Source organism: Mandrillus leucophaeus, unplaced genomic scaffold, assembly GCF_000951045.1.
Source record: "Mandrillus leucophaeus isolate KB7577 unplaced genomic scaffold, Mleu.le_1.0 Scaffold66, whole genome shotgun sequence".
Taxonomy (NCBI): Eukaryota; Metazoa; Chordata; class Mammalia; order Primates; family Cercopithecidae; genus Mandrillus; species Mandrillus leucophaeus.
The window spans coordinates 4,433,755-4,455,473 of NW_012107141.1; the positions used below are offsets into that span (position 1 = coordinate 4,433,755).

The window sequence follows — 21,719 nt, forward strand, 5'->3', positions numbered from 1 at the left end:
CCCGCTCTCCCAGTCCCGGGATGGGACGCGCTTCCAGTCCAGCCGCAGCCTGGACCGTGAGTTCACCGCCGCCTGTGAGGGACAGTCGGTTGCCCAAGGTCGCCGGGGCCGGAGCCCGGGACAAGACCCCGGAGAGCGGGCAGCCAATCTCAGAGGTCGCTAGGAACCTCAAGGGCGGTAGCCTCAGGACACGGGGCCTCGCCCAGGCTGGGCCGACATTGGGGCGGCTTCAGCACCTCGGAGAGCTCCCCGCGCCCTGGCCCAGCGGCCTCTGCCGCCTGATCCCGCTCCAGCGCTTCTTCCTCCGAGAGCGCCCTTCCAGGGGGCTGCCGGGGTCGGACGCTCCCCACTGCGCCCGGGACCGAGGCCTGTAACCCCAAATTCTGATCGCAAACATTTGATTAACCTTAAGACGTCTGGTTTCTTCTCTCGGGGAAACAACTCAAGACCCTTCCCCGAGGGCCGGAGGTGGTGAGGGCGATTGCCTGGGCGGCGGTGGAGGAGAGGCAGGAGCCTCTTGGCAGAGAAGGGGAGGGAACTCGAGTAGAAGCCAGCGCTGCGGGGCTTTTGGTGTGGGGTTCTCCGCGCTGAACCCGGAAGTGGAGGTCGGGTCCCCAGAGCTCGCGAGCGCGACGGCTGGAGTTGGTCGGAATTGGGAACTTCAGGGCTGGGGTTGGTTGGCTAGAGTAGGAAGCCATCTTCTGTTGTTACATGAATGATTGGGTCTCCCAAGACCTCATAACTGGGGTGAAAGAAGCACTACTGTTCTTGCCCCACTTCACAAATAAGGAAAGTTGGTTCATAAGACCCTAAGACGGCAGTCCTGCACTTGTTCCACTGCCATATCCCTCCCAGAGCCCAGAAGAGTGTGGTACGCTTGGGAGGTGAGGGTTGTGGAGGAGGGAGGCAGATCCTTAAAACAGTCAGATGAGAAAACAAGCAAGGCCAAGGGCAGGAGGCTGCAGACACCAGACACACCTGACATGCCTCCAGCTACTGACCCCAGCTCTTCCAGAAGCTGGCAAAGTCACTTTAATTTCTCCACAATCCCTCTTATGAAGGGGCTTTTGACCTCCCTCAATCTCCCAACCCCAAGAACCCACGGTGGAACCCTGGAGAGCTGAATTGGGAACAAGGGGACATGGTGGTTTCTCTGCTCTGCTTTTGATGCCACTAGGTCAGCAGACAAGTAACATAATTTCTCTGAACCAATTTCCTCACCTCCAAAAGGGACTGTCCCTATCTTTGCCCTGGTGATGCCACAACCTTGTGATGTGTGAGGGGCCTGCAAAGGTTTCACCACCAGAGAGGCTCTGTTATTGGGCAAGGGCTAAGGAAAGGGGCTGCTGTGGGGACAGGGAGGTGTTGACAAGGGCCTCCAATGGGGGGCAGGGAGGTCAGGGAGGGTGACTGGCACCATCCAGAGACAGCAGAGTCAAGGCCTGGCAGGTCCACATTTGGACCCTCTTGGCCGGGTGGTGGCTCACGCCCATAATCCCAGCACTTTGGGAGGCCGAGGCAGGCAGATCACTTAAGGTCAGGAGTTTGAGACCAGCCTGGCCAACATGGTGACACCCCATCTCTAGTAAAAATGCAAACAAAATTAGCTGTGTGTCGTAGCACACACCTGTAATCCCAGCTACTCAGGAGGTTGAGGCACGAGAATTGCTTGAACCTAGGAGGCAGATGTTGCAGTGAGCCGAGATTGTGCCACTGCACTCCAGCCTGTGCGACAGAATGAGACTGTCTCAAACAAACAAACAAACAAAAAACCCAGAAAACAAATTTGGACCACTTCATCCCTAGGGGCCTTGCCATACCCTTTTCTCCAAAGCAACATAACAAGTCAGGGTTCCACTGTTTCTCCTACACCTTGTCTTCCTTCTGTAGAAATGACAGTGGCTGAGGTGTGTGCTCTGGAATCATACACTACCTGGTTCAAACCCTTTGCCAGTTGTGTGCTCTGGGGGTAACTCTCCTCAGAGAGTTTTTGTGAGGATTGAAAGAACGCACATTGACTCCTGGCACGTGGTTTACATTAAACAAATTAACAAGACCCATTATCAGACCAAGGAATTATTCCTCCTACGGGTGGTGGGGAGAGGATGTGGGGCAGTGGGCTCCTTTCTCCTTCCATCCTTCAATGCTTAGCTCAAATCCCACTTCTTTTTTTTTTTTTTTTTTTTTAAGAGATAGGGTCGGCGGGGCGCGGTGGCTCATGCCTGTAATCCCAGCACTATGGGAGGCCAAGGTGGGCAGATCACCTGAGGTCGGGAGTTGGTCCAGCCTGACCAACAGAGAAACCCTGTCTCTACTAAAAATACAAAATTAGACGCGTGTGGTGGCACATGCCTGTAATCCCAGCTACTACAGAGGCTGGGGCAGGAGAATCACTTGAACCCGGGAGGTGGAGGTTGTGGTGAGCCAAGATTACGCCATTGCACTCCAGTCTGGGTAACAAGAGCGAAACTCCATCTCAAAAAAAAAAAATAGAGTCTCACTTTGTTGCCCAGGCTGGACTTGGACTCGTGGGCTCAAGTGGTCCTCCTGCCTCAGCCTCCAAAGTACTTAGGGACTACAGGTGTCTAAATCCCACCTCTGAAAGGAAGCCTGCCCTAACCATCTGTGTGCTCTCTGGGCTTGAATGATTCCAGAGTACAGAACTGAAAGTAACTTTGAGGTTGTGTAGTACAAGCCCTGCATCCTAACAAGGGAAAGTGAAGCCCAGAAAAGGCAAATGGCTTGCCCAAAGTCACACAGCTAAGTGATGTGTCTTTCAGTCCAGAGTCCACTGTTATACATAATTTTCTAGAAAATGAGAGTCTTCCTAAATCTTGCCATGATTTTGTATTTCTTGCTTGCCAACTTATCTTTTGGTTTTGTCTCTGTTGGAGCAGAACCTGGAATTCTGCGTGCCCCATGGCATCAGGGACAGATTTGGGCGCACAAAACAAACAAACAAACAAAAACCTCAAAAGTACGTGCTACTGGCAAAAAGCCCTGGTACTGCTTGGATTTTCCATTATAGCTCTTGAAGACTTGGGGCAAATATCCTTTTCCCACTTGAGACGGAGTTGCGCTCTGTTGCCCAGGCTGGAGTGCAGTGGCACGATCTTGACTCACCACAACCTCTTCCTCCCAGGTTCAAGTGATTCTTGTGCCTCAGCCTCCCCAGTAGCTAGGATTACAGGCGCGAGCCACCACGCCCGGCTAGTTTTTTTGTATTTTTAGTAGAGATGGGTTTTCACCGTGTTGGCCAGGCTGGTCTCAAACTCCTGACCTCAAGTGATCCACCCATCTTGGCCTCCCAAAGTGCTGGGATTACAGGTGTAAGCCACCACGCCTGGCCAGCTGGAAGCTTTCAAGCAGTCAAAACCCAAGAATAGAGCAGGCCTTTTGGCCACTGTAGGGAAGACACAGTTAAGGAAGACCTTAACAGCTAGCAACTGGCACTTTGCCTGCAGATAGGACCAAGCCCCACCGCCTGCCTGGCAGGCTGGACACCTGCCATGCATGATTTCCCAGGACTGGGGGGGATCCAGCTTTCTGGCCAGTTACATCGCTTCAGGCCTGTAGTCCTGGGTGGGAAGCTATTAGGATGAACAGCCTTCTGTCATTCCTTCCTACATACTCACCCGGCCACTGGAAGGTGGCCCCAGTCTGTAGCAGGCCCCAGGGAAGCAGGAAGTTGTGGCGTACAGAGAAGTGGTATGAAGCAGAGGTGGCAGCCCTCACCTGACCAGTTCTGGCGAAGGGGTCAAATGGGTCCACTGCACCCCACTAGGAGAGCACCAGAAACGGAGCCGGGGGAGCGTGGGCCTCGCCCAGTTCAATGCCCCTCACTTCCCAATCCCCACCCCTCCCCCCATCCTCCGTGGAAATAAGAGAGAGGAGCCTGGCGAGGGGCATGTCATCATTTTAATGATGTGATCTTTGGTGTTTCCCTCGTTAGCTGTAGACTATCCCCTCTCCTCCCACCACAATGTTTCTATGATGAGTTACAAACAGAAAGGAAATCACATTTTCATACTAAAAACAAAATGATCAGAGCCTTGATTTCTCCACTAGAAACTACACGTACAGTTAAGAGTCCACATGCAACACCTTAAATCATAGACTGAGACCTCACATTCTGACCTGGAGTCTCCTCCCCTTCCCCAGCCTTGGGCTAGCTTTGGCCGAGGCTCAGGTAATACTGACACCCACAGACGCTGCTCTGAGGGCCTTGGGGGGAGGAGGAGACTGGTGGACAAGCCCTGGGGGCCGGCCAGCCTACACCCCCCACTCCTGAGTGAGGACCTGCCCACTGTCCCTTGACCCCATCCTGTATCAGGCAAGCAGGCTGCCCCCTTACCCCACAGTAGTCCCCCATTAGTAAATGCCGAAGTCCCTGTCCTCAGGAATCTGGGAGCCTGGCCCGACCCGTTGGTTTCAGTGGGGTAAGACGATGAAGAGAGGCTGAAGCTCTGGAAGGCTCAGAGTTGGAGGTGGTTTCTGAGGGCCAGGCCATTCCTCCTGTTTCTGGGCTCCTGGTGGCTCTGCCCACCCAACAGGTGGACAGGGCAAAGCTGCCTCGAGGGCCTCTGTCCAGGATGATTGGCCCAGATCTGGAAGACTGTTCACTCTCTGGAGGCTCCCTGTCCAGGGCTGAGTCCCCTGAGCCCATGTTACTAGGAGAAAGTGGGGTGTCTAGCAGAGATACCCACTCGCTCCTCCATTCACATTAAGCCCACAGTGTGGCTCTCCTGGGCTCCATGTCCTCGAAGGTTCTAGTTCCCCGAGGCAGGCCTTGCCCATTCGACTGTCTCGTGCCCACTGACTGACCTCCTCTCCACCCCGACCCTCCTCCTCCTGTTCCCTGATGCAGCCAGCAGCTCTTCCGCACGTCCAGTTCCCAGTCAGCTGTGAGGTCCGGTTTCTGCTTGGCGGTTCGAGGGGAGGCACCAGTGCAATGTTTGTCTCTACCTGTTCCGTGGTTCCCCCCTAGGGCCTGCAGAGTGCCCCCTGCTGCTGCCACCATCCGGAAGGTGGTTGTTGTTGGTCAAGTCGCAGTGGAGGGTTGGTCCCTCAGCGCTGGGAAGGGAAACAGGAACAGGGACAGGGGAGGAGGAGGGTAAGGGTGGTGGGGTTGGCTCCTGCCCAGGGGTACCAGGCTGGTCCCAGGAAGCTGTCCGGGGGCTTAGGCCTCGCTCTGCCAGTTGCCCGGGCTCTGGGAGCAGTCCCCGAGAGGTGGAGGGCTGGGGTGAGGAGGTGCGGGCGGCACCAGGTTCAGTGCCCGTCTGAGAGCTGCGGTGAATGCGGTGGCTGACGATGATGTTGTTGCCGAAGCCGCCCATGGAGGCCATGGTGGTGCTCTGCTCCCGCTGCACCACGGCTGTCATGCCGCCCTCTGCCATCAGCCTCTGGATCCTGCTGAGTGCATCTTCTCCACTGGCACCATACTCTGATCCCTCACCTGGCAGGTACAAAGCAGAAGAGAGAGTGAATTGGCTGCTGGTCTGGGCCTCTGAGGCAGGTGGGCAGCCACTGGTAGCAGCTGGGGGATTCTTGGCTAAACGCAGGATAGAGAAAGACTTCCTCCATCACTGTGAAAACCAGTCCGAGTCTTGAAAGCTAGACAAATCCCCCAAAATGATCACAATCCATACTTCTGTTTTCCTGGTGGGGAAACTGAGGCCTAGAATGGCCACTTAAGAGGCAGCACTGGCCTAGAAGGCAGCAGGTTGGCCTCAATGAGCTCTCTCAGTACCAGTGGCAGCTTAGCGTGCAAGGAGGCAGGTTCAGACAGCTGGCTTTGTCTGCCTGCTCCTTGCTGTAGAAACTCAGCAGACCTAGGGCTGGGCTGGGGTATGCCACCCTTTCTCTGGAAAGAGAGTAAGTACCCTATGGGTGTGGCCGAAAGGGAAACAGTCTGCTCTGCTTCATTACAATGCTGTCTTCCTTCAGCATAGTTGTGTGTTACCTCCTCAAAGCCCCTGAGGAGGCTGAGAGCTTTTATTTTTATATTTATTGATTGATTGATGGAGTCTCACTCTGTTGCCCAGGCTGGAGTGCAGTGGTACTATCTCTGCTCACTGCAAGCTCCACCTCCTGGGTGCATGCCATTCTCCTGCCTCACCTTCCCAAGTAACTACAGGTGCCCGCCACCATGCCGGGCTAATTTTTACATTTTTAGTAGAGACGGGGTTTCACCATGTTAACCAGGATGGTCTCGATCTCCTGACCTCGTGATCCTCCTGCCTCAGCCTACCAAAGTGTTGGGATTACAGGCGTGACCCACCGCGCTTGGCCCATTTTATTTTTTTTGAGATAGAGTCTTGCTCTGTCGCCCAGGCTGGAGTGCAGTGGTGTGATCTTGGCTCACTGCAACCTCCGCCTCCTGGGTTCAAGCAATTCTTCTGCCTCAGCCTCCCGAGTAGCTGGGATTACAGGCATGCACTGCCATACCTGGCTAAGTTTTGTATTTTTAGTAGACGGCATTTCGCCATGCTGGTTTGGAACTCCTGACCTCAGGTGATCCACCTTCCTCGGCCTCCCAAAGTGCTAGGATTATAGGCGTGAGCCACTGCGCCCGGCCATATTTATTTATTTTTTTTAAATGGAGTTTTGTTCTTGTCGCCCAGGCTGGAGTGCAATGATGTGATCTCAGCTCACTGCAACCTCCACCTCCCAGGTTCAAGCCGTTCTTCTGCCTCAGCCTCCGAGTAGCTGGGATTACAGGTGCCTGCCACCACGTCCAGCTAATTTTTGTAGTTTTAGTAGCGACGGGGTTTCGCCATGTTAGCCAAGCCAGTCTCAAACTCCTGACCTCAGGTAATCAGCCCGCCTCAGCCTCCCAAAGGGTTGGGATTACAGGAGTGAGCCACTGCACCCAGCCTTTATTTGTTTTTTGAGATGGAGTTTTGCTCTTGTCACTCAGGCTGGAGTGCAGTGGCACAATCTTGGCTCACTGCAACCTCCGCCTCCCAGATTCAAGCGATTCTCCTGCTTCAGCCTCCTGAGTAGCTGGGATTACAGGCTCCCACCACATCTGGCTAATTTTTTGTATTTTTAGTAGAGACAGGGTTCCACCATGTTGGCCAGGCTGCTCTCAACCTCCTGACTTCAGGCAATCTGCCCACCTAGGCCTCCCAAAGTGTTGGGATTACAGGCATGAGCCACTGTGCCTGGTCAGAAGCTGAGAGTTTTAACTGTTCCCTGGAAGGGCTGTTTCCTTCTCTTCTTTCCCTTTACCCCCTAGTCTTCACAAGCTATTCCCCAGTTACTGTTCTCCTGGGGCTCAATGCCTGATGCCATATTTCCCTGGAGAGAGTCAACTGACCAGCACAGGCCCCAGGCTTCAAAATGCAGGTCTGGGGAGGGAAAGCAGGATCTGTCCACCACCCCTCTCCAGAAAGGCCCGAGCATTCACTTGTGTGGGAACAGAAAAGACTTCGACTCAAATCTTAGCTCTGTCACTTGCTTGCTGGGTGACCTTGAAAAAATCCCTAAAAAATCCCTACCGTCTACCTTGCACAGCGCTAGAGAGAGAAAAGGAGCTAACACACAGCCCAGGCACTTGGTCAAAGTGCCTGTTGTGATTAACTTGGGGTCTGCAGCAGTGGAGCTCTGTCCCTGTGTGACCTCCCTTCCAGCCTTTTGCTCAGCTCTTGGTAGGGTGGGAACCAGGCTAAGACCATGGGCAACTATGATCAAGGCTCCCAGGCTGTAAGAGATGACTCCACTGAACTGCTGATTTGTCTCCATCAACTACTGTTTGGGATTTTGCAGTTTTGGGGGTTTTGATGGTGAGTTTTCTTTCCTTTTGGGGTACCTGCCACCAGCTATTTTTATGAGACTTTCTTTGCTCCCCCAACCCCATCCATTCCCTTCTCTCTGCCTGCCTCATTAGAGTTGGATTTCCAGGCCAGCTGGTTTCACAGCTTGGTGGCATCTAAGGCCCAAAGAGATCGCTCACCCTTCTTATTAGTACTTGGCAGCCTCATGCTTCTGGTTCTTTCTACAGGGTTTTTTTTTGAGACCAGGTCTCGCTATGTCACCTAAACTGGAGTGCAACGGTACAAACACCGCTCACTGCAGCTTAAGCCTATCTGGTGCAAGCGATCCACCCACCTCAGCCTCCTGAGTAGCTGGGAGTACAGGCATGCACCACCACACCTGGCTAATTTTTTGTACTTTTTATAGAGCCAGGGTTTTTCCATGTTGCCCAGGCTGGTCTTGAACTCCTGGGCTCAAGCAATCCTCCTGCCTTGGCCTCCCAAAGTACTGGGATTACATGGGTGAGTCACTGCGCCCAGCCCCAGTCTTAGACGATCTTCCTCAGCATTATGTCCTCTGTTGCTTTTCTGGAGATCCCCCGATAAAGTGCTGCCCTCCATCCCTCAAGGTGGCTGCCCTTCCCCACTTCCCCCTGGGATGCCTGGCTCTAGCTCCCAGGGCAGAAGGAGAGAAAACCTGAAGGGCTCTCAGAGTACTGGGTCAACCCCGTCTTCAGGGTTTAAAGCCTTCTAACAGTGGGGCAGAGAGGGTAAAGAGAAAAAGGTCAACCTATGGACTTGGTGCCCACAGAGATTCTACCCTGGGAGTAAAGGGCTGCCTGGGGAGGCGGGGCCCTCCCCGTTCCCATTGTAGCCCCATTGCTTTCTAAGAACTCTGTGCACTGAAGCCCTCACAGCATGGTTTGGGGCGTGCCATGGCTGGCCTGAGGCCTGCTGGCACTGGAGTGCACTGTGCCGGGCGCTGTGCCTGGTGAACTCTCAGCTCTTTTCTTTTCTTTTTGAGACAGAGTCTCGCTCTGTCGCCCAGACTGGAATGCAGTGGTGTGATCTCAGCTCACTGCAACCTCCACTTCCCAGGTTCAAGCAATTCTCCTGCCTCCTGAGTAGTTGGGACTACAGGCATGTGCCACCATACCCGGCTAATTTTTGTATTTTTAGTAGAGACAGTGTTTCACCATGCCAGCCAGGCTAGTATCAAACTCCTGACCTTGTGATCCACCCACCTGGACCCCAAAGTGCTGGGATTACAGGCGTGAGCTACCACGCCCAGCTCAGCTCTTTTCAGGTAGATTACCAGGGGCAAAACAGGTTGCCTTGGGGCCCTATGGGTGCTGCTGCAGCCAAGCCCCCAGAGAGCCCCGGATGGGCTTTTCCAGGCTCTGGGGGAGGCCCTGCTGCTGGCACTCAAGTCTGAGCCCACTGCTTGCTTGCCTGTGGCTCCAGGTCTGGCCACCCCTCTCTATGGCTGTGACTGTGTCCTAACTGGGCTTCTTGCTACCAGTCTCCTCCCTTTCCATCCAGTCTCCACACTGTTGCCATGACCATCCTAATTCAGCTCTGATGAATTAAGCTCTTGTTAAGTCTGTACCCTGTTTAAAACCCAGAAGCTACAAAAGCCCTCACAGTAGTCAAAACTCCTTAGCTTGACATTTGAGGGCTCTCTGGCCAGGCCCTTATCACGCTGCAGACCTTCCTGCCCTGACCCCACATTCCTGCAGGTACCCGGCAGCCCTGCTCCCTGGCTACACAGATGGGCATACGCTGTGCACACTGTGCCATGCTCTTGTCCCGTCTCCTCTGCCACCCAGTTCTCTCTGGTCCCCCAGCTGGAAGGGGCTGCTCCTCTCTGGGGCCTCACAGTGCTTGACACCTCTCCATGGCTGTGGCATCTTTCTTCTGGCCTATAAGTTCCTGAAGGTCTTGGACTCAGTTGTATTCACTTTTGAGTCAAGTCTAACACGTGGGTTTACACAGGGCGTGTATTTGTCAAATACGTGTATGGATGAATAAAAGGGCTCCCAGGCTCCTCACAGGGGCTCCAGACTTAAGGATGCTTGGAAAACTGGTCTTGTAACTGCCCCATTGCAGGAGAAGCATTTATTTTATTTTGTTTTTTTGAGATGGAGCCTCGCTCTGTTGCCCAGGCTGGAGTGCGGTGGCGAGATCTCGGCTCACTACAACCTCCACCTCCCAGGTTCAAGCAATTCTCCTGCCTCAGCCTCCCGAGTAGCTGGGATTACAGGCATGCACCACCACGCCTTGCTAATTTTTTTTGTATTTTTAGTAGAGATGGGGTTTCACCATGTTGGCCAGGCTGGTCTCAAACTCCTGACCTTGTGATCCGCCTGCCTCAGCCTCCCAAAGTGCTGGGATTATAGGTATGAGCCGCTGGAGAAGCATTTATATGTCTAGTTCTCTCTGGACTTGCTCTCTGAGGGAAGAGACACAACGGATTCATCTCAATGTAATTCCCTCCACAGTGCCCTTGAATTCATGGTGCCTAACACAATACCAGACACAAAGTAAGTGCTCAAAAAAGAATGAATGGAAGATTTAAAAATGTACAAACAAATGGCTCCCCCAGGGCTGGATGTGGACAACTTCAGCCTACAGAACTATGAGCTGTGCTTCCCTCCTGGGAACTCTAAGCCAAGGCTAAGAGCAACTGAGGGCAGCTGGTACATTCTTCAAGAGAAAAAACACCAGGGCTAGAGGGAAATGGCAGTCACAGTCAGGGATCCAGGCACAGTGGCAGACAGGGAGTTAATTCTGCGGTCTTCTTCTCTGTAGCAAAAGCATCTGTTTTTGTCTTTGAAAATAGGAAATTGATTTAGAGTTCACATGAGGTCTCTTCCTTGGCAAGTCCTAAGGTGCACTCTAGAAGCAGAGGCCAGGGTAGAATCAACAAGTTCCCACCATGCCCTGCAACCATATTTAATTCTAGAGGTTTCATTGCCAGAAGAGAAGAGGGAACTGAGGCTCAGAGAGTCATAGGAGGAGATGCCCTTCCTGACCTCTGGGAGTACTGGTCTTCCAGCCCCTCCCTCTTCACATTTGCTTTTTCCTGGCCCAGGGCCCAGGCTACTGCTGCTGGTCTACCTACCATCTTCACCAGACAAAACAGAGGCTCAGATGACCTTTGCTACGGGTCAGAGGCACAGCCATGGTGCTCTCCAAATAGTGGGGCACAGCCATGCTCGGAGACAGGGCCCTGCCTCAGCTCAGCTCAACTCATTCATTCCATGCTTGCCCCGAATGTCCACTGCAAGCTAGGGAGGCACTGTATCAGTGCTGGAAGCCAATGGTGAGTCCAGGAAATGCTTCCCTCCCTTTTCGAGCTACCCTCTTGGCCAGGAGGGTAGGAAAGCTTGCTGTAGGGTCAAATTCTGGGAGAAATCAAACTCTTATTAAAGTCCAGCATGCAAAAAAGCTGACGTGTGCAAATACCCCTGTGGAGCGCTCCTCCTGGAAGGTCTGGAAAGAGCTGAATGGATTTCAACGAAATTTTTGTAGAACAAGAAAATTAGAAGTAGCCTAGGAGCCCTTTGGTGCTGACAGAAAAAGGCCAAGGGGAGTGGGTAGGGGCAGGCCACAGAACAGCAATTACTACAAGCAGAGCAGGCTTCCCACATTAATAAATCTGGGTGACTGAGTGCGGCGGCACACACCTATAATCCCAGCACTTTGGAAGGCCGAGGTGGGAGGATCGCTGGAGCCCAGGAGTTCGAGACCAGCCTGGGCAACATGGTGAAACCCTGTCTCTACAACAAACAAACAAAACAAAATTAGCCAGGTGTGGTGGCATGCGCCAGGAGGCTGAGGTGGGGAGGATCCCTTGAGCCCAGGAGGTCGAGGCTGCAGTGAGCTGTGTTTGTGTCACTGTACTCCAGCCTGGATGGAAGAGTGAGATCTTGTCTCAAAAAATAAATAAAAACAAAATAAATAAATCTTGGTGCCTGTAGTAGGTGTGAGTGCAGGTGGGATCTCCCTTCTAGCCCAGCCCAGAACAGCTGAACTCCCTGACCAGAGGGTTTCGTTATCCATGTTCTTGCAGCTCTGGTTTTGTCAATACAAAACCTGCCAGCAGCTTCTGCATGGTGAAATCTGGGCCCAAAGAGAGCCCTGATTCCTGGGCTCCCCTGAAGAGTCTGACAGCAGAATAGTGGTATGAGTGCCTCAGAGCAAGGTTCCTTGCCCTAGGAGGGACAAGGCTGGACACTGACACCCATCCATCAAGTGTTCATATCCTCTGACCCACACCTCCCCTGCCCTGACTGATTTCTGAAAGGGGTATGGTGTGTGGAACAGCTGAGGGTGCAGAGTCTAGGCAGAGCATGCAGGGACGCAGGCAGGCAGAAGCAGCCACCTGCCCGGTCTCACTCTGCCTGCTGTTCCCGCTGACCACAGCCTCAGCTTAGCTGGGGCCATCCTCTACCACCCACTCTACTTTACAGGAGGAGGGGATAGTGGGGCAAGGAACCAGGTCCTGCCTCCTAAAACCAGGGAAAAGAGCTCCTTCCCTCTGCGCCACCCTCTGCCCCATCCCCCAAAAAGAATGAAAGGAACTTATAATTGACTAAAAGCCAGAAATGGGCTGCATGCTAACCAAGAAAACAGTAGAGAATTCTCTGGGAGGTGAAACACCAGCAGATATACTTCTGAAGGTGGCAGCTCCTGCTCCCAGAGCCCCAGCACGTCATCTTCAGCCCCAGTATCCTGCCCTCCCCACTCATCCAGCCTCAGTTCTCCACATGCACCAGACATGCCATGAATACAAATTAGTGGTCCTTTATGCAGTAACATGTCTTTGAACTTGGTGCCATTGCATGTGCTGAGACATGTCTCCAGGAACGTTTCCCCACCACCCTACTTCACCTGACTCCTACTCATGCTTGAAGACTAGGCTCAGGGTCACCTCCTCCAGGAGTCTCCCCTAAGCCTCATAGGCTGGGCACAGCCCCTCCTCCTCTGTGCTCCGGAGGTCCTCATCACATCAAAACAATGATCAGTTTAGGCATCCATCTCCCTCTCTAGGCTGCGAGCTCCCCATGGAAGGACAGAGAGGCCTATTTGTCTTCACAGCCCAAGTGGCTGATACATAGTAAAAGCTCAGTGAAATCAAATCAGAAGGGGCTGCCTAGCTGGGCGCAGTGCTTCATGCCTGTAATTCCAGCACTTTGGGAGGCCAAGAAGGGACGCTTGCTTGAAGCTAGGAGTTCAAGACCAGCCAGGGCAATACGGTGAGACCCTGTCTCTAAAAAAAAAAAAAAGATAAAAAAAAAAAAATAGCCGGGCATGGTGGCGCACACCTGTAGTCCCAGCTAGTCAGTAGGCTGAGGCAGGAAGATCGCTTGAGCCTAGGAGTTCAGAACTGCAGTGAGCCAAGATGGTGCCACTGTACTCCAGCCTGAGCAACAAAGTGAGACTATCTTTCTTTATTTATTCATATTTGAGAGAGGGTCTTGCTCTGTCTCCAGGCTGGAGTGCAGTGGCACATCACAGCTCACTGCAGTCGCCACCTTCCAGGCTCAAGCAACCTTTCTGCCTCAAGCCTCCAGAGTAGCTGCGACTACAGATGTGTGCCACCATGCTCAGCTAATGTTTCGTATATTTAGTAGAGACAGGGTTTTGCTGTGTTGCCCAGGCTGGTCTTGAACTCCAGGACTCAAGGGATCCTCCTGCCTTGGCCTCTGGGAGTAGTGCTGGGACTACAGGTGTGAGCTACCGTGCCCAACTGAAGTTCTGTCTTTATTTATTTTATTTTTATTATTATTTTTGAGACAGAGTCTTGCTTTGTTGCCCAGGCTGGGTTGCAGTGGTGTGATCTTGGCTCATTGCAACCTCTGCCTCCCAGGTTCAAGTGATTCTCCTGCCTCGGCCACCTCAGTAGCTGGGATTACAGGTGTCCACCACCATGCCTGACTAATTTTTGTATTTTTAGTAGACACAGGTTTCACCATGTTGGCCAGCTGGTCTTGAACTCCTGATCTCAGGTGATCTGCCCACCTCAGCCTCCCAAAGTGCTAGGATTACAGGCGTGAGCCACCACACCCTGCTGAGACTCTGTCTTTAAATTTAAAAAAAAAAAAGGCCTGGGTGTGGTGGCTCACACCTGTAACTCCAGCACTTTGGGAGGCCAAGGTGGGAGGATCTCTTGATCCCAGGAGTTCAAGGGCATGGGCAACACAGTGAGACCCCATGCCAAAAACAAAACAAAACAAACAACACTCTCTTCCATTGAGTGCTATTTGTATATACATATATACATACTACAAACATACATAAGGGGCTGGCCGGGTGCGGTGGCTCCCGCCTGTAAGCCCAGCACTTTGGGAGGCTGAGGTAGGCGTATCACTTGAGGTCAGGAGTTCCAGACCAGCCTGGCCAACATGGCGAAACCCCGTTTCCACTAAAAAATACAAAAATTAGTTGGGAGTGATGGCGGGCACCTGTAATCCCAGCTACTCGGGAGGCTGAGGCAGAGAGAAGCACTTGAACCTGAGAGGCAGAAGTTGCAGTAAGCTGAGATTGCACCACTGCACTCTCAAAAAATAAAAAAAGAGGCTAGGCACGGTGGCTCAGGCCTTTAATCCCAGCACTCTGGGAGGCCTAGGCGGGCAGATCACAAGGTCAGGAGTTCGAGACCAGCCCGGACAACATGGTGAAACCCTGTCTCTACTAAAAATACAGAAATTAGCTGGGCATGGTGGCACACGCCTGTAATCCCAGCTACTTGGGAGGCTGAGGCATGAGAATTGCTTGAACTTGGGAAGCAGAGGTTGCAGCGAGCTGAGATCGCAGAAGCTGCAGTGAGCCGAGATCACGCCATTGTACTCCAGCTTAGGTGACAGAGTTCGACTCTGTCTCAAGAAAAATATAAATAAATAAAAATAAAAAGAAGGGGCTGCCTAAGAGTATGGCCCCCCTCTCCAAACCCCTCCCGCTGTCAGGGTTTACTGGGAGCTCTGAGAGGTCTGCCTCCTACTGAGAGAGAGGGCTGGCCTGCTGGCTCCATTGGAGAAGCCTGTGCTGGTTCCCTCTTGCCTGGCCCTCAGGCTTCCTGGAATAGGCCTAATGGACTCCGGAGCAGCTCAAAGTGCACAGAAACCTGCAAAAAGGGCCTGAAGATGGCAGAAGGAGCCTTCCACCACCTCCTCCTAGAGGCTCACAGCCAAGGTTGGCTGCTTCAGCCAGCACCACCTAAAGGTCATGGCCCCAGTGAGGGGCGTCCACCTAGCACAGATGCATGAGGTGGGCTGTGCTACAGACCAAAGAGGGACTTCACTTTGAAAATTCTCAGTTCATGGCATCGAGAGCGACCATGCAAGACCCTGGTTCATGGCATCAAGAGTGACCATGCAAGACCCTGAGGGGCACTGCGGTGTAGAAAGCCGTTCCCTGGGGTGACAGGTATGTTTGTTATTCTTTGCCTGACATGCACCATGGCTTTTCCTCCCATGGTCTCTTCTGGGCAAATGGCTCAACACAGACTTAGAAAATGTGTCTGTTTGGAGGCTGCTTTGTTTGGAGCTACGACCAGCAAGGGGGCTGGGGGTAGGGGGTGAGGACAGCAACTGAGTGAGAACAGCCTGTTTAACACAGCTGCTGACGGACTCCTAAGTGGCTCGAGCTCTGCTGCTGGGAAGTGCTAATTGGTTTTTAAAAGTGTGAGGCTGGCACAGACAGTCAGGGCCGAGTGTGGCAGAGCCACACCTGAAATAGGTGAGAGGAAGGGGCTGATGTTATGCCAGGCTGCAGTCAAAATGGCAATGAGCCCCAGGTGTGACAGCAGTGTGAGAGGTCCTCCCATGGGGCAGTCCCAAATCTGCCATACTGGTAGGGGGATGACAAGCTAGGCTGTGGTTTGGCCCCAGAAGCTAAGGCCTGGGGTGCACTTCTCTGGAATGGCAGCTTGCAGGAGCGAGTCTCCCTTTAGCCCTTTCAATCCAGGCTTTCTGTGCTCTCTCTTTGGAAAAAGAGCCTGGGTCCTCACATTTTAGAGGAGAGGGAGTCAGCATACTTGGTGGGAGCTGAGGCGAGCTGCAAGAGTGACCCAGCTCAGAGAAACCATGTCACTGTTGAGGAGGCTCTTAATGCCACCAGGTGGGCATCACCCAGACATGGGAGGGGGTATGCATCCTGAGTGGGAAGTGGCACTCACACGGTCTTAGGGTCCCTCTCCCACCCACTCCAGCACCACATGGCTCCTACCTTCACCAGGACCTGAGGCGGCTGTCCCTGGCTCCGGCACCTCCCTCTCAGTCTGTGTTTCGGCATTCTGCAGCTGAAGGGCCAGAGTCTGGGTGCCCTGAGATGTCACTGAGGTGGTAGGGTTCCGGGGCTGCAGCCCAATGGCATTCATCAGCCCCATGTCTCTGTCTGTCCTCCATGTGGCTCTGCTGGTTCTAGGGAGAGAAAGACAGACTGAAGTCAGGTGCGGCTTGGGACAGCGCCCCGCACAGCACTCTGCTGGCTCTGTGCCAATCCTCAGGGCAGTGTGGGCCAGGCCCTGCTGGCTAAGAGAAGCCCTGCTGGCTAAGAGAAGCCCTGTGCTCCTGCAACTGCCTCTTGATGGTGGTTAACTTGTCTGTGTCCATTCTCTCCCAAGGTTAGTCTATACCCTGGGACAATGAAAGGCCACAGAAACATCCAGTCTTGTGCAACCCTGGCTCAGTCATGCCCTTCAACAACAGGCCCCTGTCAGGGAGTGGGGAGGAGCTGTAGAGATGGCTGATACGAAAAGACACTAATGAAATTCAGGAGGCCAGCAGCTGAGATCATGGGATAAAGAGTGAGCACTGGAAGAAGGTCCTTTCTCTCTTTAGTTTTACCTTCCTTCCAACTGTATGCTCGTAAGATTCCACTTTGAATTCTTGAATTTCCAAGTGAACTGAGAGCTCCACTTTGGAGGGAAAGAACTGGAACTCTTTTTTTTTTTTTGGTGAGACAGTCTCACCCTGTCACCCAGGTTGGAGCGCAGTGGCACAATCTCAGCTCACTGCAACCTCCGCCTCCCGGGTTCAGGCGACTCTCCTGCCTCAGCCTCCCGAGTAGCTGGGATTATAGGCACACAAAACCATGCTCGGCTAATTTTTTGTATTTTTAGTAGAGAGGGATTTCACCATGTTGGCCAGGATGGTCTCGATCTCCTGACCTCGTGATCTGCCTGCCTCAGCCTCCCAAAGTGCTGGGATTGATTACAGGCGTGAGCTACCGCGCCCATCCAGGACTGGAACTCCTGAACAGGCTGCTCTGGAATCCTCCTTCCAGGGCCTTCTGAAAACAGACCCTTGCAGGTAGGGAGCACAGGCTGTCCTACAAGGAAGGTTCCAGCCAATGTTAGCATCCACCTTCCTTGGGCATGTCCCAGGCACTGCCTTGGAACAGCTGGAGCTGGCAGCAGAGGCAGCCCAGGGCTTTTGAGACTACCACCAGACACTCATATTTCTAGCTGCTTCTGGGACTATTCCTCCAGCTATGCTCAGCAATTCCTAGGGGAAGTAGCAATTGCTTTGGGTTCATCAACAACCCAGCACTTTGTTCCAGTCTTCATTAGTGAATTAAGTGATGAAAGGATCAGTACCAGATTTCTAATGGGTGCCTCAAGAGGATTTGTCCCTGGGCTACAGCCCTGGGCAGCTTGGTCCCTGAGGTCCTAGTCATCTGGAAGAGCCTGGGCCATGGAGCAGACTTCATGGGGCAGCATCCTTCTTCAGGCCCTATCTTCTCTCCTCACCCCAAGTGTGCCCAGGCACCATGGCCAGGATGGGAGAGGGTGAGGGGGTGGTTCTACAGTAAGACTCTGAGAGCAGAGCTTTTGTTCTCTTTCTTAGCCATACAACACTTTTCTCAAATGAAACTGTACACAAAAGATCAAGGAGGCGCTGCTTTGGTTGAGGAGGGACCCAGAGCCCTAGAGGATGCTGAAGGCACTGCTTAAGAGCTCATCAAAAGCAGGAGGAAGGGACGGGCCTCCAGCCAGCTGCTCCCTGCCTACTTCCCAAACATACCCAGGCCGCTCGCTGCTCCTGCTGTTGGAATGGACAGTGAAGACCGTCTCGTTCAGCTGGTCCCAGTAGTACTCAACACCAGAGTTTAAGGCCCTAAAAATCGGTTGGGAAGGGTGTAGAAGAAGGTGAAAGGCATTAGAGAGGGAAGGATAAGAGCTCCTAAAACTCCTGGCTTTGTGGACTGTGGCTGCCCATCCTTTCTCTCTCCTGGGGCTGAGCTGAGACCAAGACCAGAGCTGCGGCTTCATCAGGATGCTCAGTGCTGGGGCAATTCAGACAAATCTCTAATAGCCTAAATGCCTGGAATGGTGGGTTTAGCTTCTCCCTTCCCCCTGACTAGCCTAACTGGCTCCTCCTTGGAGCTAAGAGACAGCTAAAAAATGACAACAACAGATACAGGCAGTGGGTCCTGAGTATTCTTCAGACACAGAGAAAGGAACTAAGATGGCAAATGTGAGGCCCACTGGAGAGATATAGTGCTATGGACAGCCCTGCCCAACAGGCATGCCTAGTCTTGAAAAGCAGAGACCTTGGCTGGGCGCTGGTGGCTCACACCTATAATCCCAGCACTTTGGGAGGCCGAGGCGGGCAGATCATGAGGTCAAGAGATCAAGACCATCCTGGCCAACACTGTGAAACTCCATCTCTACTAAAAATATAAAAATTAGCTGGGCGTGGTGGCACATGCCTATAGTATCAGCTACTCAGGAGGCTGAGGCAGGAGAATCGCTTGAACCGGGAGACAGAGGTTGCAGTGAGCTGAGATTGTGCCACTGTACTCCAGCCTGGGCGACAATGTGAGACTCTGTCTCAAAAAAAAAAAAAAAAAAAAAAAAAGCAGAGGCCTCAGGAACAAAGACAGTGCAGGCTCTCGCCCCTGGGGTAGCCTGAGCTATTTAACCTAGAGGCCTAGATCACTCTCCTTTAACAACAGAACTTACCTCCATAAAGAGCAAACATCCCCAACTGAGTGGATTATAGGATGCTGGGAGGTGCTTTCTTCCTAAACACGGGTGTTGGCTAGGACAGAGACCAGGTAGGGCCTAGATGATGAGGGACTGTATTCTAGGAGGTCCCAGGAGGCTGTACTGCCTCAGGTAAAAGGCAACAAAACCAGACACTGAGCCTCCAAATCTGCCTTTTTTTCTGAGATGGAGTCTCACTCTGATGCCCAGGCTGGAGTGCAATGGCGTGATCTCAGCTCATTGCAACCTCTGCCTCCTGGATTCAAGCGGTTCTCCTGCCTCAGCCTCCCAAGCAGCTGAGATTACAGGTGTGTGCCACTACGCCCCGCTAATTTTTATATTTTTAGTAGAGATGGGGTTTCACCATGTTGGCCAGGCTGGTGTCGAACTCCTGACCTCAAGTGATCTGCCCACCTTGGCCTCCCAAAGTGCTAGGATTACAGGCATGAGCAACTATGCCCAGCCCAAATTGGTCTTTTTAAAATTTTTTCAATTTTTAAAAAATTTTTTCAGATGGGGTCTCACTATGTTGCCCAGTCTTGTCTTGAACGCCTGGGCTCAAATGATCTTCCCACCTCGGCCTCCCAAAGTGCTGGGATTATAGGCGTGAGCCACCACGCCCGGCCCAAATCTGTCTTTAGTGGGTAACTATGATTAGGCTTCACCTGCGAGAATACTACTTGCTTCTTTAAAGGGAAAGAGCCACAGCCAAACAAAAGTACTCTTCTTTTCACTGCCCTGTAGTAAACCTCTCCCAAGCTCCAGGGGCCTGTCAGGCTGTGGAGTTGGTGTAATTCCAAAGGCCACCTCTTTAAAAAGCAGTACAGTTGTCTGTTGGTATCTTTGGGGAATTGGTTCCAAGACCCCCTGTGGATACCAAAATCTATGGATGCTCAAGTCCCTACTACACAACCTATCCATATCCTTTTGTACACTTAAAATCATCTCTAGATTACTTGCACTAATACAATGTAAATTATGCAGATAGTTATTATACTGTATTGTTTATTTGTATTCTTTTTGTTTTTGAGACAGGGTCTCACTCTGTTGCCCAGTCTGAAGTGCAGTGGTGTTGCACTACACTGAAGTATAGTGGCTCACTATAGCCCTAACTTCCCTTGGCTCAGGTGATTCTCCTACCTCAGCCTCCCGAGTAGCTGGTATTACAGGCGTGCCTCACCACGACTGGCTAAGTTTTTTTTTATTTTTTGTTTTGTAGAGACAGGGTTTCACCATGTTGCCCAGGCTGGTCTCAAATTTCTGGGCTAAAAAATCTGCCTACCTCAGCCTCCCAAAGTACTGGGATTATAGGTGTGAGCCACCGTTCCCAGCCTAATTATACTGTTAATTTTCACTTTTTTTTTTTTTTTCCAAAAATATTTTTGATTTATGGTGTGTTGAATCCATGAATGTGGAACCTGCAGTTACCAAGGGCCAACTGTTTATCCTTCCTCTTCTAAACAGCCATTTTTGTGGGGTTTGGGATTGTCTGAGAACCAGATGAGCATTGGAGGGCAAAGGTGAGAAAAGGCTACCTTACATTATGGAAGAGGTAAATGGCCAGAAGTAACAGAAGAGGCCTCCAAAAACAAACTCATCACTGTTTTTGGTGAGCAAATCCTGTCTGTATTAGATACTATGCGAAGCTGGCTGCCAGGAAGACTGATTTACAAACTTGTCAAGATGTACTGACAGGTTGCAATACCACATGGGTCCCCACCAAATCCCTCTTCTGAAATTCTTGCTAGCCAGGGCTGGTTAGTGACAAAAAACTGTTCACATCAGACCTACAACAAACCACGTACTTCCTGACCCGGAACGTTCCTTCCCATCTCAGAAAAGAGGCCACAAGAAGGCCTGCGGTCTGAGCTGAGACTGTCAGCATAATGCTGGTGGCCAAAAGGTCCCCTCGAATGCTTTCCATCCAGGCAGCAGCACGGAGCATCCTCGGCTCAGGGCTGTGACCTTGGCTATTGATTAAAGAGGTCCACTGCCAACAGAACAGGGGCCATACTTCCTGTCTCAGATGTGTTGCTCCACTATGCCTCCCATCCCAATCCTTTCTGCTCCCCACACACAGGTCTAATTCTAAGCCAGGATTTGCTTTACTTTCTGTGGTCAGAGAGCTGGACTACAATAGCTCACGGATTTGGTTTCAATTCTAGGCACTGTACCAAGGATACAGTTGGAGACGCCCTCTCTGGCTACTGAAACTCTTAGCTTGCTTTTTTTTTTTTTTTCTAAGATGGAGTTTCACTCTTGTTGCCCAGGCTGGAGTGCAATGGTATGATCTTGGCTCACCGCAACCTCTGCCTCCCGAGTTCGAGCGATTCTCCTGCCTCAGCCTCCGGAGTAGCTGGGATTACAGGCATCCGCCACCATGCCTGGCTAATTTTTGTATTTTTAGTAGAGATGGGGTTTCACCATGTTGGCCAGGCTGATCTCGAACTCCCGACCTCAGGTGATCCGCCCACCTCGGCCTCCCAAAATGCCAGGATTACAGGCGTGAGCCACCGTGCCCAGCCTGAAACTCTTAGCTTTCAATACCCACTGTCACTGACTGTGAGCTAAAGAATGATCCCAACATGTCCTGTTGTCTTCTCGGGTCTCAGTGAGGGTGAATGAGTCACTGTTTGCTCTGGGTTCTTCCTGGGAGCTAGACAAACACACGAAGGGAGGAGGAAGGCTGGGAAGTCCAATCAGGGCCAGCCTTTCCAGCGCGCTTCCACCTCACACCTGGCTTCCTCCACAGCATCTGAAAGCTGTGCTTCTGGGCCTGGCTCAACCACTTCCTCATGCTGAGACCTTCCAGGGCTCCCTGAACAGACCTGAGCTCTCTCAGTGGTCACGATGCTCTCTCCACAGAACTTCCCAACTTCTAGGGACCATTCCCTTCAATAACATTCTTCTTTCATCTATCAGTGACATGGCTGCAGAGGATCAGACTAAAGATGCCTGGTGTCTCT

At 52.3% G+C, this 21,719-nt stretch overlaps 1 protein-coding gene across 1 annotated transcript in view; it reads right to left on the minus strand.

Annotated features, from left to right (window-relative positions):
- Nucleotides 1–4,527: 4,527 nt before the first annotated feature.
- The window catches only part of AMBRA1 (autophagy/beclin-1 regulator 1), a 197,754-nt gene continuing 180,562 nt past the window's right edge, over nucleotides 4,528–21,719 (minus strand). Inside the window, exons 17-19 of the mRNA XM_012001381.1 lie at nucleotides 17,789–17,881; nucleotides 15,990–16,183; nucleotides 4,528–5,455 (exon numbers count right to left, since the gene is read on the minus strand). Of these exons, the coding sequence (XP_011856771.1) occupies nucleotides 4,962–5,455; nucleotides 15,990–16,183; nucleotides 17,789–17,881 (781 nt within the window). The 3' untranslated portion in view covers nucleotides 4,528–4,961. The remainder of the gene's footprint in view (nucleotides 5,456–15,989; nucleotides 16,184–17,788; nucleotides 17,882–21,719) is intronic.